At 48.8% G+C, this 27862-nt stretch overlaps 1 protein-coding gene and 1 pseudogene across 1 annotated transcript; both read left to right on the top strand.

Annotated features, from left to right (window-relative positions):
- Positions 1–1609: 1609 nt before the first annotated feature.
- Positions 1610–2553, top strand: LOC144250355 (olfactory receptor 2G3-like; annotated as a pseudogene).
- Positions 2554–6139: 3586 nt separating this feature from the next.
- On the top strand, positions 6140–12416 carry LOC144250345 (olfactory receptor 14L1-like). The gene is made up of 2 exons (XM_077793000.1): positions 6140–6239; positions 11440–12416. The coding sequence occupies exons 1-2, from the start codon at positions 6140–6142 to the stop codon at positions 12414–12416; spliced, it is 1077 nt and encodes a 358-aa protein (XP_077649126.1).
- The last annotated feature ends 15446 nt before the right edge of the window (positions 12417–27862 follow it).

Genomic DNA, 27862 nt, shown 5'->3' with positions numbered 1-27862 from the left:
CTGCACGAGCAGAAGGCTCTCTTCCAGACGGGTCCAAAGCCCGGTTCTCCACAGGCCTCTCACGGGTTTGCGTGGGCAGTGTTGGTGGACGTCCTTGCTTCTGCTTCCCATGCAGGGAGCAAATCTGCACCCGTGTGCATCCCTTCCTCAGAATCTGCGCTGAGCTCCGGGTATGGGTACGCAGCAGGCAACACGGGCTGACGGGTTGTGACGTGAATTTGAATTGGGAGTGGTGGCCAGTCAGACAATTTTTCAGAATGATAATTGTGTTCTGTTATTTAACATCTCCCTCCTTTTCTCATCTGAAAACAAAGTGCAGACTCGTCCTGTGCCATTGGTTTATCCCCCTCTCCATTGGAAACCAGCTTAGATTTATTTGGGCATTTTTCACTCCATGGTCCCCGTCAGGGAAGAGTGTGTTCAGGTGGTTCTCAGTCTGTGCCCACCCTGCGCCTGATACCTCATGAGGACCACCACACCGTTCTGCAGTCAGCCCTTCCTGGTGTCTTTGTGTCAGTGGCCATCCGAGAAGAAGCCTTGGGCCCTGGGGAATCTCAGGCCAGCGTGGAGGTGGGAGCTGGAGGTGCCCCTTGGCTCAGTGGCCATCAGGCAGACTCTGCCTGCTTTCTCCCAGGCATAGGTCTTTGTGAACCTTTCACAAAGGGGGCTTCTGCACCCCTGTCCAACTCTCACTCATGACCTCGGGCTCCTTGGCCTCTCTCATATACTTTTTGCATTTCCTTAAAATTTAATTGGTGGGGCTGGGGATGTGGCTCAAACGGTAGAGTGCTCGCCTGGCATGTGCAGGGCGCTGGGTTCGATCCTCAGCACCACATGAAAATAAAAATAAGGATATTATGTCCAATGAAAAAACTAAAAAAAAATAATAAATAAATATTTAAAAATGCTCTCTCTCTCTCTCTCAAAAAAAAAATTAATTGGTATTTTTCTCCAGGTTCAAGTTAAGGAATTTTAATAGATTTGTGTAAGTATTCTTTTAAGTGAATTTTATAAGAATGATATAATGCATTTTAACTCTTTACTAGTAACATATACATTATTCTTCAGTATTTCTCTTTTTTTGACCTTTGAAGACTTTTAGCCAAATTTTCTAAATAATACCTAGATAAATAAAGTATATTTTTAACAATGATCTTCATCTTTGGCATTTCAGTTATGTCAGTGTTCAATCTGGTTTTGTCTCCTGGACTGTGAAGAGAAGGGCACAGACGGAGTATGAGCACGTGTGGGGGCGGCCAAGAAGGGGCACGCGTCCCAACCCCCACCTGCGCCTGTGATCAGGTTTTCGGTGAAGATTTTCGCCAGTGGCTGGCACAGCGCAGAGGCCCGTCACCCCTTCATCTGAGGAAAGCCTGTTTTCGTGACAGTCACTGCACAGTCTTTACACGCAGGCAAACACCCACTCCGTCTCTGGTCATCAATCACCAGATCCAAAGCTGAAGGTGTTTGAGGTTTCCCGCGGACAGTCAGTGGGCTGGAGGGAGAAGTACAGAGGGCTGGGTCTGCTGACCCCTTGGGCTCTCACAGGGCCTAGGCCCACCCTCTTGGGTCTCCTCCTTCCCTCTGCAGGGGCAGCTCCCTGGGAGGCATGGACTGGGCCAATGGGAGCTCCCCCACGGGGTTCATTCTGCTGGGCTTCTCCGCCCACCCCGGCCTGGAGGCTGTGCTCTTCGTGTTTGTCCTGTTCTTCTACCTCCTCACCCTGCTGGGAAACTTTGCCATCATGACCGTCTCGTACCTGGACCCCACTCTCCACACGCTCATGTACTTCTTCCTCAGCAACCTCTCCTTGCTGGATGTCTGCTTCACCACCAGCCTGGCACCCCAGACCTTGGTGAACCTGCGAGGACCGGCGAAGACCATCACCTACGGAGGCTGCGTGGTGCAGCTCTACGTGTCCCTGGCTCTGGGCTCCACCGAGTGCATCCTTCTGGCTGTCATGGCGCTGGATCGCTATGAAGCTGTCTGCAGACCCCTGCAATATGTGGTCATCATGAGCCCGCGGGTGTGCCAGCAGCTGGCCTCCGCCTCCTGGCTCAGTGGGCTGGCTAACTCCCTGATCCATGCTACCTTCACCCTGCAGCTGCCGCTCTGCAGCAACCACAGGCTGGACCACTTCATCTGTGAGGTGCCTGCACTTCTCAAGCTGGCCTGCGTGGACACCACTGTGAACGAGCTGGTGCTCTTTCTCGTGAGCATCCTGTTCCTCGTGATCCCACCGTGGTCATCCTCATTTCCTACGGCTTCATCACTCGAGCGGTGCTGAGGATCAGGTCTTCGGAGGCCAGGTACAAAGCCTTCAGCACCTGCTCCTCCCACCTCACGGTGGTGGTCATTTTCTACGGGACCATCATCTACATGTACCTGAAGCCCAGTGACAGTTATGCCCAGGACCAGGGCAAGTTCATCTCCCTCTTCTACACCATGGTGACCCCCACTCTGAACCCCCTTATCTACACCTTACGGAATAAGGATGTGAAGGGGGCGCAGAGGAAGCTCCTCTCAGGAAAACTGTGTCCCCTGCGGACATGATGTGGCAGGAGCTGCGTGGGGACCCACACCAGCCTCTGCCAGCCAAGCTCAAGCCCCACACTCCACGCCCACAGACCTGCCCCTGCCTCTGTCCTCATGAGGGTTCACGAGGACTGAGCGGTCACGTATTCGCTGGGCCAAGAGCTGAGCCGAGGGAAAGGGAGCATGCTTGAGGTCCCTACTCACCCCTGATCTGCAGATCAGTGGGTATTGTTCAGCCCTTCCTCTCCGTCAGTTCTTTCTTATCTCAGACGCATGTCAAGATTCTCAGAAGGGTCAGAGGAACAAAGAGTGTCAGATGTTTTTTCATGACCTGGTGCATCTCCTTCCTGGTCTGAAGGTCCCTGCACGCATGGTAGATACAAGTATTTTGAAAGAAAAGGTGATCTAATACCGCTGTTCTGACCATCTCATCATTAAATCAATAAGACTAAGGAGAGCTCAAACAACAGCATTTCCGTTTGTGAAAAGCAGCTTTATTGAATAGTGACTGATATGCAGAAAGTGTAAATATCTAACGTGTACAACTGAATGAGTTGTCTCCTAAGCAGACACCCTGAGAAGGTCACCACGTTCACGGTATTCAATGTGTCCACCACCTCTAGAAGTTTGCTTGTGCCTCCCTTTTGTTGTAAGAACCCAGCGTGAGATCTACCCTTTCAACATTTTTGGTCCTGGGAACTGGACCCAGGGGTGCTCTACCCCTGAGCTACATCTCCAGTCCTTTTCATCTTTGGAGACAGGGTCTCAGGAAGTTGCTGAGGCTGGCCTCAAGTTTGGATCCTCCTGCTTCAGCCTCTGGAGTTGCTAGGATTGCATTGCTGGGATCACAGGTGTAGCCACAATGCCTGGCTCCCTCTCAACACCTTGTTAAGTGTACAGAGTAGTATTGTGCTCCTTGTGAGCTCCCTCAGCATGCATGACTGAAACTTTGCATCCGTAGAAGAGAGTTCCCTGTTTTCTCCTCCTCCAGCCACACCCTGGAAGCCGCCATTCTAAGCTGCACTTGTGCATCTGGACGACTTCCGATACCTCTTGGGAGTGGAATCCTGCACCAGCTCTCTGCAGAGCCCTTCAGGGGCATCTGCCTCCCGCTAAGTGGCAGAGTCCTCTTTACTAAAAGCCAGAATGATAGTCCATTAGGTGGATATACCTTCTCTTTCTCCCTCCCTTCTTTTCGTATTTTAATTGACATATGTCACACAAGTTTGTACGCAGTGTGCTGTTTTGATATAGCTACATTTTGTGAAAAGGCGAAGTCCGTGTAATTAAAACACACGCTGGGGTTAAGGCCCAGTGGTAGAGCACTGGCCTAGCATGCATGAGGCCTGGGTTCAATCCTCAGCACCAACAAAAAGTAAAATAAAGATATGGTGTCCACCTAAAACTAAAAAAAATATAAATATTTAAAAAAATAAAAAAATAAAACCCACACTATCTAACATGTGTTTTGCTGTTTTGTGCTGAGGCCGTGTAAGATGACGTTCTTAGCAGTTTTCAAGTGTAAGATAAACTGCTCTCGGGCACAGTGGTGGCCCTGTGCAACGAATCTCCTGGCCTGGGTCCTCCTGTCTGCCTGGGGCCACATCTGTGAGGCACAGACCCCGCACCTCGTTCTGGTCTCATCTTTGTGGGTCCGACTTTCTAAGGCTCTGCAGATGCCTAGATTGTGACAGGAGCTGGTATGTATCTCGGCTCAGCCTGACAGGTCACTTCACACACCATCACCAGGTCCCCACGCCGTGGCCAGTGGGGGACTTCCCTGTTCTTCGGGGCATGACCTGCAGGGCCCGCATTGAAGGTTTTTTTCTGGGTGTTCCGATGGCTGGTGGTTGCACCTGTGGTCACTCCCTGTGGCTCAGCCGTGCACACTCCCACCAACCCTGCAGGGGTCAATCTCTCTCTTTGCTGATGTTTGCCACCTTCTGTTTCTATACATCTTCTGCTTGACTGGGTTTGCGATAGAAGCTCTCCATGGAGTTCTTCCACTCAGTCGTTGCGTTCTTCAGCCACAGATGTCCTGTTTCTTGTTTTATGGCTCCTCTCTGTTGACATTGTCCTTGTGCTGATGTGTTATTGCTTCGTTCTTGGTGTCTGCTCTCGGGGCCCCTGAGACACTTCTTTGAAACGGTGGCTTGATTCACAGGTCTCTCTCCGTAGTGTCAGTGACTGGAGATGTGCTAGGGAGCCATGATGTCCCATGCCCTTTGCAGCTTTGTGCCGGACCCTCTTTTAGGACGTAGGTCTGGCTTCAGTGGGGTCAGACCTCACAGTTCTGCCACCGAGAGACCCCGGCAGCTCCGGGCCTTTTCCAGGTAGGAGCGTGTTGCACTCTTGTCTCCCGTGTGAGGACGCTCAGGCTGGCGTCTCCCAGGGCTGAGTGGGCTAGTGTCACCTCCAGCCCCTTTCCCTGCAGTGCTGTGCTGACCACCGGGACACCACCGCGGGCTCCGTGCCTCCCCTTCCCTCCTGTGGCAGACATCTCGGGGCCGTGCTCTGTCTGCCAGCCTGGCAGAGTGCGGGGGCCATCCTGAACTGTCCACTCTTTCCAGAGGCCTCGTGCAAGCCCCCAGGGGGAAGTGTCGGGCTGCGCTGCTTCTCCCAGTCCCACAGCTGTGCACACGGCCCTCAGCCCTGCCCTCCACCGGGCAGTACTCAATCCACACAGCCTGCCAGCAACTGAGAGCTGCCCGGGCCATTTCTTTCCTCTCATCTGCCCCAGCACCCACATTGCTCCACTTCCCTCAGAGCTGGGGAGGTGGTACGGGAACAGCCCTGCGATACTGGGACAGGCAGGCATGACCTGCATACCTCTCTCCTCCTCCTCAGGGCCTCTCAGCTCTGCTGGCCTGGGTAGAGGCAGACCCTGATGAGGTGGACTGCTCTCCCGTTCACTCCCTGGAGTCACTGCTGGGTGTCTGGGGCTCTGCAGGTCTCCTGAGGTGTGTGGCCACGTGTCGTGGTACATGGGGTATATCCGTGGGGCATAGAGCTTCTTACTCCACCACCTTTCTGCTCATGCAGCACCCTGGTCTTTTCTTCTAACTCTCACGACTCAAGGAGAGTAGTGGAGTCAGGTCTAAGGAGACCCAGCTCAAGCTGCGGAGTAGAGAAGTCCGAGTGAGACTGGGTCACACCTGTGAACCCACAGCCTGCTCTCCAGCTGTGGCCCATGGATCTGTGCAGACAGCAGCAAGTGCTTTGCACGTGCGTGTGTTGTTGGTAGGTATGCATTCGTGTCTTGTAGTAGCTGGAGAAGAACAGGGCGAGGGGGACAATGTGGCTATACTAGAAGACAGATTTCATCAGCTGGATAATTGGCACATGGGCTCCTGCGGTGTTGGCTTTGACGTGTGAAGTGAGACACCACAGTTTGTTTTGTTTCAGACAAAGCAGTGGCCTTTCTGGGAAAGTTAATGATTTTCTCCAAAATTGGCATTAAATTATGTGTGTGACCTATTTTAAAGATAGGTTTATTAAGTGTGTCCCTGAGTGAGGAGAAACCACTTCCCAGAGCAAAACAAGGCATATGGCTCTGCAAGTACACAGAGACCCTTTTCCAGGGACACTGCCTGCAGGGCCGACCATGCCTGCAGAGCAATGGCCACAGACCCTGAACGGCCAGCGCATCTTCAACAAGGAGGGAGCAGAAGGGGCCATCACGCAGGACTTCACATTACGTCACAGTGTACACGAAGCACTGTGGGGGGGACAGAGTGGCCCTCACACTCGAGGCCACATGCTGATGTTCCTCAAGTTTAAAATGGACAACTATTCTGGACCTGGCTCCTGAGGGGAGGGAGGCCTGAGGCTTGGCTCTGCTGGGGTGGGCTTGACCCCTGGGTCCAGAGCTGGCTTCGAGCCTCTGTCCGTGGAGGACAGTCTGGAGGCTGTGTGTGGCTGACGTATTGGCTTCCTGGTCTTTGGGGCTGGCCTGGAGACTGCGCCACGGCCTCTGGCTTGGTGCTGGGCTCTGCCCAGATAGGTCTTCTGTAACAGCCCTGAGCCCTGGTTCTGTTAGAACATGGTGCCATGGTGGACAGTCTGGCACTGGGTGGGCCTAGAGCTAGTGTCCATGGGACCACAACAAACCACTGGGTGGGCCCCACCTCAGAGGCTGGCTTCTGTGGGACAACCTGGCTCCCAACAGCATGGAGTCCGGCCTGGATTGTGGGTCCATGGTGACGCTTTGGGGCAGGAGTAGGATCATGGATTGACTTTGGTTGAGGTTGGGGGCAGGGAAGGCTGGCCTGTCACTGGCTAGGCCTGGCTACTAGATCTCTAGGTACCAGGTTGACTATGAGGCGTGTGCACAGTCAGGACCTGGAGCCATCTTGGGCTGCTCTCCCACGGGGCTGGACCTGAAGCCTGGACTACCAGGTCTGGTCTGCACTGGACGGCTGGGTAGCGTGGTGTCATGGGCTGACCTGGTGGTGGAACAGGCTCAGGACTTAGGTGGGTCAGGGGTAGGTGTCAGGAGGGACCCTCTGGTTGTGGGGTCAGCTGGGAGGCTTGGTCCAGGGGTCCTGGCAGAGGGCCTAGAGCTACTGGGGCCAGTCCATACATGGGGCAGCCTGGAGCTGGGCGTGTCTGCAGCCTGGCCTGCCGAGGCTGCCTGTGGTAGGGTGAGACTGGACACCAAGGCTGCAGAGTTGCCTGGACCTTGGGCCCTGAGGAAGAGCCTGGCTCTAGGTTTCCCTGGGATGGGCCTGGCACTAGGGTCTAAAGCAAGGTCTAGAGCTTCTCCTGTTCGGAGACCATCTCCACGTGGTCCTCGTGGAATGGGAGAGGAGCCACAGGCAAGGGAAGCTGTCACCTCCCTCTCCTGCTGCACACAGGAGCCACCATTTCTCCTCCAGCTCCTCAGCCTGGTGTGATTGGGTTTTGGCATGAGTGGCTGTTCAGGTTAATATTTCTGGAAAGGGATGAGTGTTGGAAAGTCCTAATCCACAACCTTAGCAATTAAAAGAGAATAGTTCAACAAATGAGGAAATAAACTAAGCGGCTTTAAAAAGTAAGGAAGGCTAGAAACACTCCACAAAATTAATAATGTATATTTATCAGAGACTACATGCAGAGAAATACCAAACTACAAACAGGAAAACGATGTTCCACTCATTTCCTCCACAAAGAATCAACATTCCTAATAGAAAACTAATGCCTACATACAAATAAATATCAACTTGACTTTAAATGAGGCAATATTTAACAGCACCCCAAACAGACATCCAGTGGCCTCAGTTCTGATGTGGGTGCAAAAGGGCATCACTCAGAGTGAGGACAGGTGCATGGGCCAGAGCATCAAGGTCCAGCTTTAAGATCAATTCACAGAAGATGCAAACACAAGATTAACACTCATCCTCTCCATACACTTATTTGACTTGAGACAGGAATGGCTGAGGAAGGATATAGGAATAGACCCATTGGGTTGAAGTTTAGGAAGAAAATAGAGGAACAGAAATCTAGACCCAGGCTCCATGTTTGGGCTAATGTCTGTGGTCCACATATGATTTTGAAGCTTCCCTTGCTTCAGAAAAACGCTGCGTGTAACTGAACTCTGGGTGCATGTGAAGTACTATACAATCAATTTCTAGTCTTCTACCTTCTGCCACATAAAGGAGGTATTTCCCACTAGTGCTGTCCACTGGGATTAATCAAAGTTGTGCTTTGGTTTCTTTTTCCCAAAGAACATATTTTCAATGCAAGGAAACTTACCTCCAGAGAGCTCAGAGTCATGCAAAATTTCTCTCACTAGATCTCATTTATTGGCCAGCATTTTTTTTTTTTACAAAGACCATAAACTGGGCATTGTGAGATGAACACCAGGCATGGTACTCACCAGGTGTGTTCCTCTAGATCAGGGAAAGACGAAGATATCTTGCTCTGACCAGGGCTGCAGCACACCACACTGTGAGATCAAGCCATTTCTCCATTTGGCCTAAGAGATACTAATAGAAGCTGAGGTTCCATCTCAGACACAGGAACAGAGGTTTGGAATTTTGAACAACTAAAGTTGCTCCATGACCCAGTTCACTAGCAATCAGTCCACACCATGCAGTAAGTCTGATCCCAGACTTGGTGAGGAAAATGATAGAAATGCTATTTTACTTCTTTATCAGTAGGTTGCACTTTTGGATTTTCACATTATCTCCTTATCTGCTGTCTAGATGGAGGACCATGAATTTTAGAATAAATATTCATTTCTTTCATTTGTATGATAGTTACTTCAGATCTTGGCATGAGCAGTGTATAATTGCTGAAAGTGTGGGGCAAAAGGATCATGGTCGTCTAGAGTCTCTACTTATGGGTTTGAACTATTCAGCAGTAACAGTTATGGAGAGAGAGAGAGAGAGAGAGAGAGAGAGAGAGAGAGAGTATGTGTGTGTGTGTGAGGTTGAAGGGGTGTTCTGTGCATAGATGAAAGTGTTTACATTGGCTGAATTCTTAAGCATCCTCTTCAATGAGGCAATCCCAGTGTCTTGGCCCAATTCTGCTCGGCAGAGCCCATGCCTGGGTCCTCCATCTCTGTCCCCATGATCGCTGTCTGGATACAGTCCTTTGAAGCCCATTTGAGTGAAGGTAGAAGTCATCTGGCTGCAGTAAGCCACAGTGAAGACAGAGCCCAGCGTGAGCTTGCTCCTCCAGCTCACAGGAGCCTTCCAGTGTGCCCTTGGCTGTGGTGTCCCTCCAACATTGGGCTCATGGGCAGGTGGAGAGAGCTGGAACTTGGGGAGAGACAAGATTCCCAGGGAAAGACCCCTGGCCCACTCCCCTGGGGTTTCCTTCTGGGTGTTCTTGTGGACCTGCCCTAAGCGGCTGTGGTGCCGACGGTAGCTGAGCTTTCACAAGCACACACAGGTGTTGGAACTCCTGCAGTTCTGCAGGGAGTCAGTTTGTTGTGCATACATTCTTGATCATGAACTGCTACGGGCAAAGTTCTATTGAGAGTGGCTTGACACACTCACAGAGACTGGGAATGTGGTCAGACACCGTTTCACTGGACTAACCTAACAAATACAGTGGGAGCCAGACGCTGGAGAAGATTGTCACCAAAACTGCTCAGTGCTTCAGCTGTGCGGCCGGATGCTCAGGATTCTGCTGCTGGGTCCCAGATTGCGGATGAGAGCTGAGGGCCAGGGCATGAGAGGGAAGGCCCATCCCAGCTGCGGCCCAGCAGACCCTGATGTGGGCACACCCTGATCCTCCTCCTGTCTCCACACGCTGTCTTCTAGACGCCAGTCTGAAAACCAGCGAAACACCCATCAAGACCTGACCCAGGAGCAGCTCCCACCTGTCTCCAACAGCACACAGCAAGGCCAGCGTGTCCAGGACACCACCTCTGTCCCTTGTCCCCTCTTGTCAACCAGAGCAGATGCCCCTTGGTGCTGTGCTTGGTTGCGTCCTCCACTAACATGCCCCCTTCAGAGCTCAGCAGCTGCTTCTGGCGAGGCACAGAGCCCCAGGAGCTGTGGTGTGCCCCTGCGAGGGGCATCGAGGAGGGCGGTGCTCTCAGTCATTGTGGGGCAGCTGCCTTCCAGGTCATGGAACCCACTCACTCCACTGTCACCAAAGCTGAGAAGCCCTGAAGACCCCCCACCCTCCACAGCAACAAATGCACACTTCCAAATACGTCTGCTCCACAGACTAGAGCAGCCCCGCTGATTTCTCCCCACCTATGGGTACTTCTCTCTTCTGTGAATACTATGCCTTATCTTTGTGGTCAGATCCTTTTCTTTTCATGGTCCCCTGTAATTTTCTTTTTTTGTTTTGACTTTATAATTTTTTAGTGTGTTTTAATTAGTGATATATGATAGTAAAATGCATTCATGCACTTTGACATTTCATACATAAATGCGGTATAATTTCTCATTCTTCTGATGTTGTGGAATCACATTGGTGATTATGTGCATAAGGTAGTAATGTCTGTTTCATTCTACCACCTTCCTATTCCTCCCCTCCCTTCACTCCCCTCTACCTAAGCTAGAGCAACTTTATTCTTCCCTAGTGTCCCTGCCCTTATTATGAATTAGCATCTGCATATCCGAGAAAACATTAGGCCTTAGGTTTTTTGGGGTTGGCTTATTTCACTTAGCATGATATTCTCCAGCTCTATCCATTTACTGGAAAAGGCCATAATTTCAAGGGTCATATTCCATAAATATATATACCACATCATCCTTGAAACTCTAGCCTGCTTAGACAGAAGACAGAAATTAAAGGGATACAAATAGATAAAGAGGAACTCAAACTATCACTATTAGCCAATGACATGATCATATATTTAGCAGATCCAAAAAAAGTACACCAGGAAACTTCTAGAACCAATCAATTAATTCAGCAAAGTAGCAGGATATAAAATCAACACCCATCAATCAAAAGCATTCCTATTCATCAGCGATGAATCTACTAAAAGAGAAATTAGGAAAACTACACCATTCACAATAGCCTAAAAAAAATTGGGAATCAATCTAACAAAAGAGGTAAAAGACCTCTACAATGAAAACTACAGAACACTAAACAAAGAAATTGAAGAAAACCTCAGAAGACGGAAAGATCTCCCAAGCTCCTGGATAGGCAGAATCAATATTGTCAAAATGGCCCTACGACTTGAAGTACTATACAGATTTAATGCAATTCCTATTAAAATCCCGTGTCATTTTCTATGTTAGTTTCATCTCTCCAGGCCCCTGAGGTCCTATGTTGTATTTATTGAGGTTGTACTTTGTATCGAGTGCTGTGCTGTGTGGTGGAGATTTCAGGTAGCAAGATAGTTTCCACCTGTGCATGTGTGTGATCTGTCATGCAGCAGTCACCTGCCTGGCTGCTTCAGGGACGTCATTGCAGGCAGCCACGTAGACAGAGCTGTAACCCACTCTTCTATCCTAGGAGGAAGCCGGGCAGCCGCAGGTGGGAACAGCAGCGAGGCTGTGGTGTTTCTCCTCGTGGGGTTCGCAGACTCCTGGACGGTTCAGACCACACATGCGGTCCTGTTCTTACTAGTTTACCTGGCGGCTCTCACTGGGAACCTCCTGATCATCACGGTCACCACCGTGGACGTCCGCCTGCAGACCCCGATGTACTTCTTCTTAAGACACCTGTCTTTCTTGGATTTCTGCTTTATCTCCGTCACAGTCCCCAAGTCTGTCGTCAGTTCATTCACCCAGGACACCTCCATCTCCTTCTGGGGGTGTGCCCTGCAGGCCTTCTTCTTCATGAACTTGGCGTCCACTGAGACGGCCCTCCTAACGGTGATGTCCTATGACCGCTGTGTGGCCATCTGCTGGCCCTTGCACTACGAGGCCATCATGAGCCAGCGTGCCTGTGTCAGGATGGTGGCCCTGTGCTGGCTGAGTGGCGGCATCTCTGGGCTCATGCACATGGTGGCCACTTTCTCCTTGCCGTTCTGTGGGTCCAGCCAAGTCCATCACTTCTTCTGTGACATTCCCCAGCTGCTCAGCCTCCTGGACTCCACAGCGATCCTCCCTGAGGTCCGAGTCATGGTCTTCGTTACCAGCCTTGTGATTTTGTGCTTCGGTCTCATTACGCTCTCCTACGGGTACATCTTTTCTACCGTCATGAGGATCCCGTCCAAGGAGGGCAGGTGGAAAACGTTTTCCACCTGTGTCCCTCACCTCGTGGTTGTGACCCTCTTCCTGGTGTCTGGCAGCATCGCCTACGTGAAGCCCGTTTCCAGCTCACCCTCCATCTCTGACCTTCTGCTGCCTGTGTTCTACACCGTGGTGCCCCCCACCCTGAACCCTGTCATCTACAGTCTGAGGAACAAGGAATTGAAGGCAGCCCTGAGAAGGCTGAGAAGGCAGTGTGGCATGGGGGCTCCACCAGGGCCTGCCCTTTGCGCCTGACCTGGTCTAGCCAGGAGCCTCGAGCTTCCCCACCAGGGATCCCAGGGGTCGCTGAGCTCTTTCTTTCTTTCTTTTTTTTTTTTTTTAATGAAATTCCGTGTATTCTAGCAAGACTTTCCATATTTTATTTTGTTGAACCCTGGATGGCACTTCAAGGTACCTTGGACTGTGCCAAATATTAGTACTTATGGTCTTTATTCATTTTTTATGTGTTATTTTCCTAAGATTTCATAATTAATATTTTACTCATTAACATATCAATTATCACAAAATGAAAGTGTAGTATAAATTAAGTATGTATAAATAAATATATTAATCACAGTAGAACAAGATCACAAGTATTAAAATGAACCAGATGGGAAACAAAGAAAAGCTGGTGGACTCAAAATGTTTTAGATGTGAGAAGGTGTGATCAGGCAGACCGAAGCCTCAGGGGTCGTCGTCATAGTGAATTGAGGGCACATCCATCAGGAGGAGCCCAAGGTATACGATTTGCTCAGGAAAAATGGCAGAAGGAAACGTCCACATTGGCTTGTTTTAATGACATAGTATTGGGCTCACGGACCAGGGGAGGCACCAGCTGAAAGGTGTGTGAATGTCTGCAAGTGTGCACGAGCCCGGGGCACCATTCCCTCTGTGAGTCCATGCTTAAGTGCCCCTGTGAAGGGCATCATGACCTTGCTATCCATGTTTAAAATTTCTTTAAGTTTTATTTCTACTGGACAAATGAAAGTTGCATGCATTTTTGGAGCATAGTGTGAAGTTTTGACTAGTTTGTAACGTAGAATGGTAAATCAGGCTCATATTTCCATCACCTCAAACAGTTATTGTTTATTTCTGGTGAGAATGTTTAAATTCTCTTTTAGCTATTTTGGAACATAAAATGCAGCATTAGCTGTGGTCACAATGCAGTGAGAGGTCGCCAGAAGCTCTTCCTCCTGCTTACCACACATGGCACCTCTGACCGGCATCTCCTTCCCCAGTCTGCCGCAGTCCAGCTGCAGCAAAATAGCTGGGGGTGACTAATAACTTGTGTACATTGATACAGCAGGAGTAGGAGCCCGTTTATTGTAGGACAACAGAGCTATTTATACATTTTGCACAGCTTATCTTAATTAGCATAAACTAGATACATCAGTCAACCAATAAGGAATCTCCACACTTAATGGCTCACTTTTGTTACTTTTTAAACCACTCCCTCTGGCATTTTGCCAGGCACCATCCAGACTTGTTTACGAACTCTAACATTCCCCTGGCAAAATGCCAGGTGTTATTTTGACTTGTTTACAGACCTTAACACCAGTCCACCTCCCTGCCAGCCTGGTCCTCACCCTCACTCTCCTGCTCACTTGGTGGGCAGGTGTTCAGAGTCACGCATGAGTGGAGTCAGTCCTGCTCCTCATGCTGGGCCTGTTCCAGTTGGCAGCTGTGCGCGGTAGGAGCTGTGTGCAGAGGCAAAATGGCGACTGCTAAATCCTGTCTCAAGAGAAAAGAAAACTCTAAAGCCTTTGACTGACCTCTCCACCCCCAGGAGCAGAAAAAGAAAAATACACCATGTGTAAACCAGCAGGAAAGACAGATGATAAAGGTGATGGCAGAAATTGATAAAAGACATTAAGAAATAAACATGATGAGCAACACTGGAAGCTGTTCCTATAATAAATTTAAAAATTGACAAACTTCTTTAGGTCACCTAGAAAAAAATGAAGGAAGACTTGTATTAATAAAGTCAGGAATGAAAGAGGAGAAACAGATACAGAACTCACAGCAGATCATTTTAAAAGTAGCTTTACAGAAAAGCTGTGAACTGCTGTGTGCTGAGTGGTATTCCCTCAACAGAGTGCTGGGGTTTCTGCTGCCTCAGAAGATGGCTTCATCTGGGAACAGGGTCACAGCAGGTTAAGTAAGATGGGTTTGTTGGTGTGGTTAAGATGGAGACCCAGCCAGAGCAACAGGAGGGAAGGACACGTTGTCCTCCAGGTAGGAGAGGGAGAACCAAGTTGCCCTGATAGCAGATGCCGTGATGCTATGCACAGAAATCCTGAGACTCTACCCAAAGCCTGTTAAAACACATCCAGGAAAGCCACATCACACAAAACCACATACAAAAACCCAGCAACATCTCTAACAACAAAATCAGGGGAAGGGACCTCAGGTAATTTCACTTACAATAACGTGAAAGAAAAGAGACTACGTAAATTTCACAAAGTGGAGGGAAGATCTGTGCTCTAAAATTTGCAATCATTAATGAATAAATTAAATAGACATAAACAAATGGAGAGAGAGCTTGTGCTCAGGGACTGGAAGCATCAGTATCACTAATTGGCCATGCTGCCTAAGTGACCCGAGATTAATGGAATCCCTGTGCATTGGAATTTCCATACAGAGACTCCAATGCAATTTTTCATAGCAATAGAAAAAAATCCTAAAATTCACCTAGAACCACAAAATACTGACTAGCCCTAAGCTGCAGGTGTCATATTCATGGCTTCAAAATATATTACAAAACTAGAGTTATGCAAGCATTGTGGTACCATTATAGAAACAGCCATGCAGCCCAAGGGACCACAGTCAAGAGCCCTAACATAGATCCTCATGTCAGAACTAGCTGGCCTCTGGCAGGACTCTCAGGAGCACACAGTGGACAAAGGAGCTTCTAAGCTGAGGGAACATTGTGCTGCCAGGTATCATGGGGGAGCAGGGAGACGCTGTTCAGAGGGTGCAGTTCTCCAGGAAGGAGGAAAGTTCTAGCCTCTGGTGCATGCAGCATGCCAACTGCAGCCACTAGGATGTGTTTTGTACTTGAAATGTGTTGGGACGAGGGTCTGACGTCTTTCTCCTCAGACCCACATGTGCAAGGTCACCATGATGTGATCCGCATGTTGACCAGACTAACAGGTGTCATTCATTTCTCATGTTGCTTATGTGCATCAAACTCCATCCTGCCCATCTTAAATGTGTATGATCTTTGTGTCAGTAATACATCAATAAAGGTTGAAAAATACCAACACATCATGCAATCTTCAGTCTATTGTCCCCTTTGAGAACCTTGGTGGCCACATATTGAGGCCACTTCACAAGGTGGTGGAAACATGGCTCAGGAGTCCAGCTGGGAGAGACTCCACCAACCAGCTCTGAATGTGTCTTGTATTGGTCACGAGGCCTCTGAGTGGCAGGGATTGTGTCTGTAACACATCCTAGAGGGCTCTGACGTCACCGTACTTGACGTATTTCCAATGCTTTGCTCTGCTTTCTACCCCTTCAAAGGACAGTTAAAACTGTGGAAACCAGGGCTCAGGAAGGCATTAATCTGCCTGCAGACTGCACAGCTAGTTCTGAACCTGACAGAGGCCAATGTGTGGTTTCTAAAGCCAGTCTGTGAAGGATGTTTACCTGTGTCTCCACGTTTTCCAGGGCAACATACATTTCTAATCATGCTGTATGATTACATTCTCTGTATGTTTTAAAATTGTTTTCCTGTGGATATCCACACCACTTGTTGAATAGATTTTTGCCTGTAAATTCTTTGTTGTCTTGCCAACAGAGGCATATGTGTGTGTGTGGTCCTCGGTCTGCCAGGTGCCATTGGGTCTGTTTATCTGCTGATTTCACAAGACGGGGACACCACAGCTGCATGACAAGGCTTCCAGTTAGAATATGTCAGGTCACTCCATTTTCTTACAGTTTTGGATGTTGTGCAGGGATTTCCAAGTTCATTGATGATCAGCTTGTCACTTTCTCTAAGTGATTGTTGGAATATCTTGTTTGGAATTCCTGGAGAACTGGACTCTAAACATAGTGAGCTCACACTGGTGACCAGCGTGACAGGTCTTTCCATCTGTGCACGTCATCTTCAATTTCTCTCAGCCGTGTTTACAAGTGTTCACTGAAGCAATAATGTTTAATTTGCAAATATTGTGGAGTTTTTCTGATCTCCGGATACTGATTTCTGATTTAATATTGCTACTGCCAGGGAGAATGTTCTACAAATGATCTATAATTTTAAATGGATTAAAACATGATTTATGGCCTACCACAGGGTCTGTTTTGGTGAATACTCTATTTTCATGAAAGACTGCGTTTTCATGACTATACCTGGCGTTCTCTTATTGGTTAAGTCCCGTCCTCAGTGATATTTAAACTTCTGTGATGTGAGTGACCTCGTGGATCTACCACATAGGAGAAGAGGGCAAAACTTTTCAACAAGGGCAGCACCTTTTCTGTGTTTACTTTCAGTCTGGGGAGCTTTGACAACAGGCAAGGCACACTTGATGCTGTTTTATATTCCTCATGAACTATGTCTAGTGTCATTATAAACTTGCCTGCGAGGCACAGCCCATCTCTGTAGGCCAGCTCTTTTCCTTCAGCTGGCCTCTTTGGCCCTCTACTCATTGAAAGTTCACCCTTCTTTACGTGCCTGGCCACACATTCCCTTTATCATCTCCGGTCTTACAATGTCTTCACTGTTCTTTGACTTGGTGAGGAGCTGCATCCCACAAGGACCTCTGTAGGTGACGGAAAGGGAGAGTGTGTGTTATATGTGGCTCCCTGGAGTTCATGATTTACACGTGAGTGTGTGTTAATGTGACTGACACTCCCTCGGTGTCTGTGTGGTCTGGTTCCAGGGCCCCTGGGGATATCATGCCCAGGATGCTCAGTCCTCTGTCCAATGGGCCACAGCTGAAGCACTTACAGGTGCTCTGTGTAAACCTTCCCTGGATACAGAGTTGTCTGCCCACTGACCATGCTGCTGACATCTGTCACTCAGAATTCTACCTCCAGCAAAAGCATCCCTCAAAAAATAAAAGAGGAGTTAAGCCTCTCCCATCTCTGGGTTGCTCATGCCATGTCCAAGTTCAGAGTTCAGGAGCTGCTTCTGAGGTGGCACTGAGCCTAGGGAGCTTGTGGTGTGCCCCTTGGTGGGGCATGGAAGAATTCGGTGCTCTCTGAAAGGGCTGACCATGGTTGCCCTTTATGTACAGAAGGTCACAGAACCCACTCACTCCCACTGTCACAAAGCTAAGATGTGCTGCAGACCACCCCTCAAGAGCAGCAACTGTTAGGCTTCCACATTCGTCTATGGCACAGATAGGAGCGGTACCAGCACTTTCTCTCCATCTGGGCTTACTTTTCTCCTTTGTTAACATAGCGACCAACCTCAGAAGGAAATCAAGCAAATGCCACAGACATCCGTTTCATGGAGGATAATTCCAACAGTGTGTCTGTGTCTGACCCTACCTGCTGCTGGATTGATTGTTTTTGCATCTGTGCATTTCAGTGTTGTTGAGCTACTCTTTTCTGGTAGCGTCCTTAATTGGCCTTGGTATCAGGGCAAAGCTGGCCCCATTGAGCGAGGTGTAAGTCCTCCATTTCATTCCAATTTTGGGGGAGAGTGAGAAGAATTGGTCTCAGGTCTCCCTGGACATTTTCCTGACTTCTTCCATGAAGCTGTGTGGTTCCAGGCTCGACTTTGATGGGAGAATTTTATTACTGACTTTATCTCCTTACCCACTACTTGTCTGTCTGGATTTTCTGTTTCTTCTTAATTGGGTTTTTCCAGGTTGTGTATTCCTGGGCATTTACCTATTTCTTGTGGGTGGTTTAACTTGTTGGTATGTGACTGCTCAAAGGAGTCTTTCTAGTCTATACTTCGTTTCTAGTCATTATTATTTCCTTCCTTTTCTTGATTTGGGGTTTAGTTTCCTCTTTCTCCTCTACTTTCTTGAAGAGAAGCATCAAAGTGTTTATTTGAGTTATTTATTGGTTCACTTTTGGTGGAGGCATCTATGGCTGTAAGCTTCTCTTAGAAATGGGTTTGCTACATCTCAAGATCTGGGCATGCCCTGGTTCCATCTTTCTCAAGATACTTTTAGACTCTATTAGTTTCTTCATTCACTCCTGCAGGAGCCTACTGTTTAGTTTCATGTATTTGTGAATCTTCCAAAATGTTTCTTATTACTGATGTCCAGCTTAATTCTACTATGGCCAGACAATATGCCTGGTAGGACTCCAACCTTGTTAATCTTGTGGGAGTCGATGTGTGGCCGGCCACAGGATCCAGCCTGCAGAAGGTTCTGTGACCCTGGAGGACAGTGGCCCTCTCTTCCCTCGGGAAGTCTTCTGTCCTGCCTCTACCTGCTGGGTCTAAGCCCCGGTCCCAGCCCACCGTTTCCCTCCTGCTCTGTCGAGAGGACCTTCCCTGTGGACGGTGTGTGCTGCGGGGGCCCCCTGCTGTCGCCTACAGGTCTAAATGTTGCACTGTTGGATGCTCCTGGACCTGACAGGGCTACCTCCTTGTGGCTCCGCCCCTCTTCACTAGATGGTGAACTTCTTTGTTCTCTCTTGAAGTCTGCTCACCGCTGCTCTGGCCACCACTCCCTCAGATGCTCTTAGCCCCTGGTTAGACAAGTGGCTCGTGAATTGTGCCCAGCCAGATTGCGGCACCTGCAGAACAGGGGAGGGCTTTGCCAGCTGCTGATCTGATGGATTTTATCATCCAGAATGTAGGAAGAACCCAAAAAAATAACACTAAAGAAATAATAGCCCAATCCAGAAATGGGCAAAAGAACCAAGCAGACACTTCTCAAAAGGAGAAGCACCAAGGGCCACCAAACAGGAAAACCTGCTCCACACCTGAGCCCTCGGAAAAAATGCCCATCAAATCTACCCTGTGATCCCGTCTCTCTCCAGCTACAGTGGCAGCCAGTGAGGACACAAAGAATAGCATGTGCTGGGGAGGACATGGGGAAAGGAGCTCTTACACACCGCAGAGGGACACGAATGAGTGCAGCCACGTGGAAATCCACATGGAGATGCCTCAAAAAGCCCCAAATGATCCAAGTCCCAGCTGGGCCACTCCTTGGCATTTGCCTGAGATCACTGGAGTCAGCATGCTGCAGAGATCCGTGCACACCCAGACTTATAGCAGCACAGCTCACAGCCACCAGGTAGGGGACCAGCCCAGGTGCTGTCAGCCGATGAGAGGACGAAGAAGGCACAACCTGTGGATGCACAGTGGGGTTTTGTTCAGCCATAAAGAAAAATGCAATCACATCATTTGCGGGAAAATGGATGGAACTGGAAACCATCATTCTGAGTGAAATAACCTAGACACTGAGACAAAAGTATCACATTTTCCCTTAGATATTGTAAACGAGGAAGGGAATGGAAAACAGGGAGGCCAAGGGAGTAGCAGGGAGACCCCTCGAGGGCAGTGGTATGGGACTGGACTCGTCAACCGTGTGCTCATGATGAGCCAACAAAACCACCACTCTGCACAAGCCTCCTGCACCACAGGGGGCACCAGCCAGGAATGGAAGTGCTGGGCTTGCGGCCAGTGAGTCCTGGAGGTCATCCACACGGCATCCTGCTGGGGCCAGCAGCCCCGCGTTCCACACTGACAGCTCCCAGGATAGCTGGCGAGAGGTCGTCATCCCCCGGAGGAGGGGTCGTGGGGCCAGCTGGCCAGCAGCAAACTCCAGGAGTGATGGTCAGCTCCAAGTGCGCTGGAGGCTCTGCCTTCGAGGCTCCCACCTGCACAGACTTGCGAGGCAGACCCACCATCAGTACAGCCTCTGATGTGTCCATCCAACCTCGAGGGAGTGGTTTAAAAAACAAAAAAAGACAAAACAATGACAAGTATGAGATGGTGTCATGTTGTCAGTGCTCCACGGCTGACACCCTGTGACTGTGGCAGAAATGAATACTTCAGAGGAACAGACAACAGCTGCTGAGCCCCACTCACTGCAGAGAGCAGAGGTTCTGTCCCCAGGTTGGAGGCCTGGCTTGCTCCCTAGGAGTCCTGCACATCCTTGTGGACTCGGGTGCACCTGGGCACACCTCACACCAGAGATGTGTTTCCAAGCTCCGTGCTCAACGGGGTGCAGCCTAGGTAGTCAAGGTTTTGAGAATAAACAAATGGAATGGGGCTGAGATGAGAGGCAGAGATGAGGAACAGGGTGGAATGGCCCCTCAGGCTGCCCACTCACTGAGAAGTGTTGGAAGTGGGCTGGCCACAGTCTTCTGTGCAGTGGCCACCTTGGGTGACCAGGCTTCATGGGCAGGGGCATCTGCACTGCTTGTGGATTGTGCCCTCACCTTCTCTCTGCCAGAGCCTGGCTGGGTCCCTTCCCCACCAGCATCCGTGGCCCTCAGAGGTGCCTCGCCTCCTGCCATCTCCTTCCCATTCCAAGTGTAGGAAGACGAATACAGCTTCCTTATTCTTAGCCTCCATCTCTGTGTGATTTACGCTCACACTAAGTGCTGAAGCTGCTGGGTCGTATCTGTGATTGGCATTATGATGCCTCGTGCACAGGTGCCTACCAGACACCAGCCTTGGTCCTTAGCCTGGGTATCGCCTTCCTTGGGTTGGTAGCTGCTGACTACAGCTGTCACAGTTCATGCTGCAGGTGCTGTGGACGTGGACGAGTTTGTCTGAAGCTGCCCTCTCCCCAGTTATCTAATGAAATGGCAGATTGGATGTTCACAGAGAAATGGGTGGACATGCTGAAGTCAGGGGTGGAGCAGACGGGCACGTCGCGATTGTAATATAAAGAGATGATTTCTGTTCATACAATAAAAATGAACATTAAACAATGAATGCTTCTGTGTTAAAAAGGACAGTCACATGTCTCTGTAGAGTGAGATGCGAGTGAGGTTCCATTCCACCGTTGAATCTAGTCACGGTGCATGTGGGGAAAGACTTCTGCTGCTCAGCCTGTCTCCAGTTAAAACTCAGTGGGACCAGCACAACAGCCAAAGCCACTGTGAACCACATTCACCACCCAGGAACCATGGGTGCAGGAGATACTAACTCGTTTTGTCCAGGCTATGCTTTTGCTCCAAATGGTTAACTGGCCAGTCCATCTATCCATCTGTCTCCTTATCAAAATGACCCAAGGACCGCAGTATGGACACTTTCTCCATGGTTTTTCCGTGTGGACTAGAAGACCACCCCCTCACATCTGACTGGCAGCTGGAGCCACCAGGCACTGGTGGGCTCTGTAGAGGGTCCTTCCCAGGGTGCTCTTGATCTCCCTGTTTCTCAGACTGAAGATGATGGGGTTTAGGAAGGGGATGCCAGGGTGTAGGATGCAGCTGCGGGGTGGGTCTGAGGGTGGATGCCAGACTGTGCCAGTCTGTGCCAGACTCAGATAAGTGACAGGGAAGAAATGACCGAGAGGGTGAAGTGGCCATCCTGGGGGAGCAGGCGGGCAGCACTTTTTTGAACTTCCGAGGAGCACATCTGCAGCTCAGTTGACAAGATGTTGACATAGGGGGTGAACGCAGCAGAGCCATGCGGACACTCACAGCCAGGGCCACCGGCTCAGAGAGCCACACAGCCCGGGAGGAGATGCTCAGTCTCGAGGCACATCACAGAAGAACTGGGGGCTCCCACTGGCCTCCGTGAAGGGAGTCTGGAGAGCATCCCAGTTGGATGGCCCAGGAGCTGCCTGCTGCCTGCACACACCGCACAGACAGGGGTCATGGTGAGCCCCCAGTGCAGCCAGCAGCAAACGGCAAGGTAGTGGTGCAGGACATGACCACAGCGAGGACTCCCAGGACCAGAAGATAAATAGGCAAGTTTGGGTGGCACGGGCTGGAAGGGAGATCTGTTTCCTTCCTGTCACAGAGTTTATGATTGATTGGAATGGTGAACAGAAATGTGATCAGCACCTAAAGGGGTTGGTCATAATACACGCACACACAATGAAACAGCATGATCTGATCAATTCCATTCCCAGTCCCTTCCCTCCCTCCCCCATCCCCTCCCTCTGTCCTACTGGTCTCCCTTCTGTTTGTTTTTAATTTGTTCTAATTAGTTATAGATGACAGTAGACTGCTTTTGATACACTGTACCCATGGAGCACAACTCTCCTTCCTCTGGCTGTAATGGTGCAGAGTTACTCCAGTAGTGTGATCCCACATGTATGTAGGGTAATAGTGTCTGTCTCATTCCAACGCCTTCCCCTCCCCACAGCCCACCCTTCTTCTCTCTCCCCTCTACATAATCCAAAGTTCCTCCATTCTTCACTACCCCCCCCCCACTATGGATCAGCATCTGTTTAACAGAAAACATTTGGCCTTTGGATTTGGGGTTTGACTTATTTCACTTAGCATGATATTCTCTAATTCCATTCACTTACCTGCAAATGCCATGACTTCATTAATTTGAAGGCTGAGTAATATTCCATTGTGTATATACACCACACTTTCTTTATCCATTCATTTGTTGAAGGGCATCTAGGTTGGCTCCATAGTTTCCCACTGTTATGTATAATTATCATGTGCCAATAAAAAGGGGGAAATAAGAATATAAATTGCTGGTTGTGGTGGCACACGCCTATAATCCCAGTGGCTCCATAGGCTGAGGCAGGAGAATAGAGAGTTCAAAGTCAACCTCAGCAATAGCAAGGTGCTAAGCAACTCAGTGAGACCCTGTCTCTAAATCAAATACAAAATAGGGCTGAGAATGTGGCTCAGGGGTCAAGGGCCCCTTAGTTCAATCCCTGGTACCTTCCTCCCAAAAAACGAATTCAAGTAACAATAAATGTTGATGAGAAGGTGGAGAAAAAGGTACACTCATATTGCTGGTAGGACTGCAACTTGGTGCAACCAATATGGAAAGCAATATGGAGATTCCTCAGAAAACCAGGAATGGAACCACCATTTGACCTAGTTATCCCACTCCTCAGCATATACACAAAGGACCTAAAATCAGTATACTGCAGTAATGTGGCCACATCAATGTTTATAGCAGCTCAATACACAGTAACTAAACTATGGAACCAACCTAGGTGCCCTTCAACAGATGACTGGGTAAAGAAAATGTGGTATATATACACAGTGGAGTATTACTCAGTCATAAAGACAGATAAAATTATGGCATTTGCAGGTCAATAGATGGAACCAGAGACTATCGTGCTAATGAAATAAACCAATTGCAGAAAACCAAAGGCCAAATGTTCTCTCTGATATGTGGAGGCGAATACACAATAAAAGGGAGGAGGAGAATAGAAATTCATTGAATTAGACAAAGGGGAATGAAGGGAAGGGAGAAGGGATAGCAATAGGAAGACAGTAGAGTGAACCAGACATATCTTTCCTATGTTCATATATGAACACACAACCAGTGTAACTCCACATCATGTACAATCACAGGAATGGGAAGTTATGCTCTGTGTATGTATAATATGTCAAAATACACTCTACTGTCATGTACATCTAAGTAGAACAAATAAAATTAAAAAAAAAAAATCTAAAAGGGATAGATTGCCTATAAAGAATATCTCAAGCTCCACGGCTTCATGTTCCGTCAAATGACGGCAAAGGTTAGAAGATTCCCAGGCAGAGCTCCCACACGGATCGCTAGGAACAGCAGAACTTGCAAAAGTTCCGGACTCCCAGGAGCTTGAGATGTCTCCCAGAAGGAAGTCCGTGAAGAAGGTGGGGTGGCCGGCTGGTGGGCTCTTAGAGCCTGAAGTCAAATGACCCAGTGATAAGATGATGCCACAAACAAGAGGGAGATCGTCCTCACCTGTAGGGAGTGAAACCTGGGCGGTGAGTGGGTAGGTTGGCTGGGGGAAACCTGGGCAGTGAGTGGGTAGGCTGGCTGGGGACACAGGCCCCACATACAGTGTAATCTAATGTGCTAACCCCAAGGGCTGGTCACAAGGAATGAGGAGGACTGGAGGTGAGCCTGGTTGCAGCATTCTTGCCTAGGATGGGTGAGGCCCTGGATGCCAGCTGAAAAGTCAGGATGTAGGGGAAAACAGAGATGCTAACAGCATTGCCTGGTGCACCACACCTTAGAAAATAGAGCTTTCTTCCAGTGGGATATGAAATATCCCAAATATAATATAAATACAAACATTAAAATACAAGATCACAAAGGAATGAGCGACAGATGACAGATGACAAGTGCACCTGAGGACTGGATGTGGCTCTCTGCACACCAGGGCTCTCCCACTGACTGAGCCCACGGCCCAGGGTCTTCTCGAGCATGGTGTGTGTGTGTGTGTGTGTATGTGTGTGTGTGGACCAGGCCATGGGCTTTGCCCTCCTCCTCCTGCAGGCACTGCAGTGCCTCTGAAGCTCCCCGGGCAGCGAGTTCCTAGCCTCTTCTGTGAAGCTGACCCCTTCAGTAACCAGCTTCCACATATTTTTTCCCCAGACCAGAGAGATCGATTATTTTGAAAGTCTTTTGTAAGAGAAAACCTTAGGATATGAATCTTAAAAACTCAGAAGAGAGCATGTTCTCCATAAAGGTTTCTGGAGTGGTAATTCAATGACTAAATAAATCTATCTAAAAACGTGTGCAACATAAACCAGCTAATAAATAAGTAACACAGGGTCTGGGCACTTCATTCTCCAATCTAAACCAACTTAACCAAAAGTGCCTGAGTTCCAAAGCCACCGCCCTTAGTGCTAAACTTGCACAATAATTTTGGAAAAGGAGAGCCAAGGAGGAAGCAGGGGACCTGCCGGGCAGAGTGCTGCCCATCCACACCCTCCAGGGAGCTGCCCTGGAAAGAGCCCACGTTCAGGATGGTCCTGGTGATTCTGCCCAAGGAGAGAAAGCAGAGAAAAAGACCTGGTCTCACATCCAGGAATAAGGACGAGGTCCCGGGAAGCGGGAGTCAGGTGAGAGGTGCAGGGTGTGGGCCCCCAGCACCCCAGGTTCCCGTGGGCACCGCTGGATCAGAGGCCGAATCTGTGGGAGGCTGAATCATGGGAGAGAAGCTAGGAGCTTGGTTGACCTCACGCATAGGGACAGCCAGGGCTGGAGGGTGAAGGTGGCCCCTGCTGTGGACGGAGGCAAGGGGCACATGCTGGGCAGGAGCCGTAGGACAAGAGGCTCCTGGACCACCTGTGGGGACAGAGTCTAGGGGTGTCACAGAGGCTTGTGTGGCCAGAGGAAGGGATGGCAATGGTTTGTGGATAATAAGGGTCACTTTGATGAGTTAATGTATTCAGGTTCATTTGTAATTTATTTTTAAATTGCTGAAAAAGTACATCTTGAATGTTTCACTCCCCCAAAGGGTAAATACAGCAGGATTTGGTGGATAAATCACATCCCACAAATACATGTATACTTGCCATTTGTCAACTAAAAATTAAATAAACAAGTAAAAAAAATATATCTAGGAAAAATTTCCCCAGAAGGCTTGAATTTCAACATAGATGAAACCTAAATTGTGATGTTACAATAACTGAAAACACAATCATAAATACTAATGTGGCATTTCACAAACCCACCAACACAATACTACTGCATCCTAGGGCTAGAGTCAAAAGGAAGGGTCATCAGAATATAATTTTTCTTTTTTTATTAACCATGGGGATTAGAAATCCATCTATCTGTATATTCAGATATCTGGAGGAGAATAAACCTGGGTGGAAAAATCTACATAAACATTTAAATAGAAAGGAAGAAATGGGGGTAAAGATAATGCAAATCCACACATGCAAAGAATCATAAAGATAAAACCCAAACTTTGTAAGACTGTTACTTGACTGTAATTGACAGTGATGTGTTTTCTTTGGAAATCTCTTCAAATGACCCAGGTACAAATGGATTTAAAGAACAAATATGGATATGTTGATTAGCTTGATTGTGGTGATTATTTCACAATGAACATAAGTTCTACAATCACATGCATGCAATTTTAATTGTCATGTATATATAAATAAAGCTGCAGAAAAAAATTTGTAGAATCCTCGATTATGATATTGAAAGTGTGGGGCTATTTCAGGGATTAAAGGAGTGTGAACCAAGCTCAGATGGTCACTAGGGTCGCATCTGGATGCCGAGAGGTTCATGAGGCCCACATTCTTGCTGTGGCTTCCACACTGAAGAATAAGTTCTGAGACAACACAGTCCTGGAGGGCCGGCTGTCAGGTCCCAGGCTGCGTTAACTGAGCTGGGTTCCTATATGCCGAGTCTTTCCGTATGCTTCTGAACTACAAAGAGGACACTTGCTGATTCAGTTGGAAACAAAAAGTCCTTAATATGCATTTTAGTCATCAGGACGCAGGCTCAGCTCTTGGGCATCAGAAAAGTAGAACTACATCCATCTGGAGAGCATGGATTTGTGTGTCCCACCTGACGAGAAGAGCGCACCCAGCCGGGCGAGCATTCCTTATCTGCTGCTCTCCAGGTTAATTCCAATCCCAGGGTTCATCTGTCTCTGTTCTATGTCCTGAATCCTTTTTCCTCATTACTCACATGTTTGAATGAAAGGAGCAGGGCATCTTTTCATTCAGAGCTCAGGAAGAAACCAAAGCTTCTCAACTACAATCTCTCTGAGGGTGGGTGGTTTATGTCCTGTTTTTCATTGAGCAAATGGATTTGGGAGCCTGGGGGAAGCCCACTTCAGGGGTCTGGAAAGGGTCTCGGTGTTGATCTCCTCCCTGCTTGGGGGTCTCCCTGCATTACCAGCGAGGGCTTTGTTTTGTGGGTGCTTGTCTTCTCACAAGAGAAGATTTTGACCAAGATACAAGAGTTGGTAACAGTATAGCAAAGCTTATTAGAAAAGAAAGAAACAAAGCAAGGAGAGCATAGGTTGGCTCAGAGAGGAGACTGATGGCTCTGACTCCTTTGAGTCCCAGGTTTTACTGGGGTTTAAGGAAACGTTCCTGGGGAGTCCCACCTATGCACCACCTCTGAGCTCTGGATCAGACCCCTAAATCCCTACCGTATGATTCTACCCATAAGTGTCTGAGCAAAGCCCAGGTTTGGAGAAGATTCACAGTCACAGTGAGAGTCTGTGACATGCTGAGGACCTAGAGGCACCCTTGGGCCATCTTGGCCTGTGCACACGGGTCCTAACTGGACGAGCTACCCAGCCCTGGAGGGTGTTGGCTTCTGTAGTCTCCGGCCAGGGAGGTCTGTGTTATTATCCTGACCAATGCTCCTCCACCCTGAGAACAAGGCACCTTGGCACCGATTGCCAGACATCCCATTACCTTGAGTCAGAGCAGGATCAGGGTGACTTTATATGAACTATCTGACAATCAGAAACCAAAACCAAGCTGGGAGTTAGCAAGTGTGCCCTTTTGGATCAACCATTGCCATCCATTTTTCTGGCACTCTGTCGACCTACCACCGTCACCTGCTCTAGTCATTTATCTCTGCTCCAGCCTCAGTGTAAGGGCGAACGGTGGGAGTTCCCCACCCAGCCTCTTACATGCTCTTCCAGGGTGGCAATACCCAGTGCCCAGGGTTCTCTGAAAAGCACATGTACCTGCTCACGTGGGCATTCACAAGGCCTGGCCTCGGGCCTCAGTGTTTCAGGAAGCTGCACTTACAATATAGTGTTGAGCAAGAAAATGAAGACCTAACTGTGTAGTTCACCATCACAAGTGTAAACAGCAAACGTATAACACAACTGATGAGAATCAAACATAAGTCAGACTGCTTTCTAGAGATAAATTGATATTTGTTT

Source organism: Urocitellus parryii, chromosome 1 (genome assembly GCF_045843805.1).
Source record: "Urocitellus parryii isolate mUroPar1 chromosome 1, mUroPar1.hap1, whole genome shotgun sequence".
NCBI classification, from domain to species: domain Eukaryota; kingdom Metazoa; phylum Chordata; class Mammalia; order Rodentia; family Sciuridae; genus Urocitellus; species Urocitellus parryii.
This window is presented reverse-complemented; position numbering and strand designations above follow the sequence as displayed.

Coding starts and splice junctions, on each gene's coding strand:
- LOC144250345 (XM_077793000.1), top strand. CDS start 6,140: ATGCCTGCAGAGCAATGGCCACAGACCCTGAACGGCCAGCGCATCTTC. Junction 6,240..11,439: donor GGACTTCACATTACGTCACA/GTGTACACGAAG, acceptor CTTCTATCCTAG/GAGGAAGCCGGGCAGCCGCA.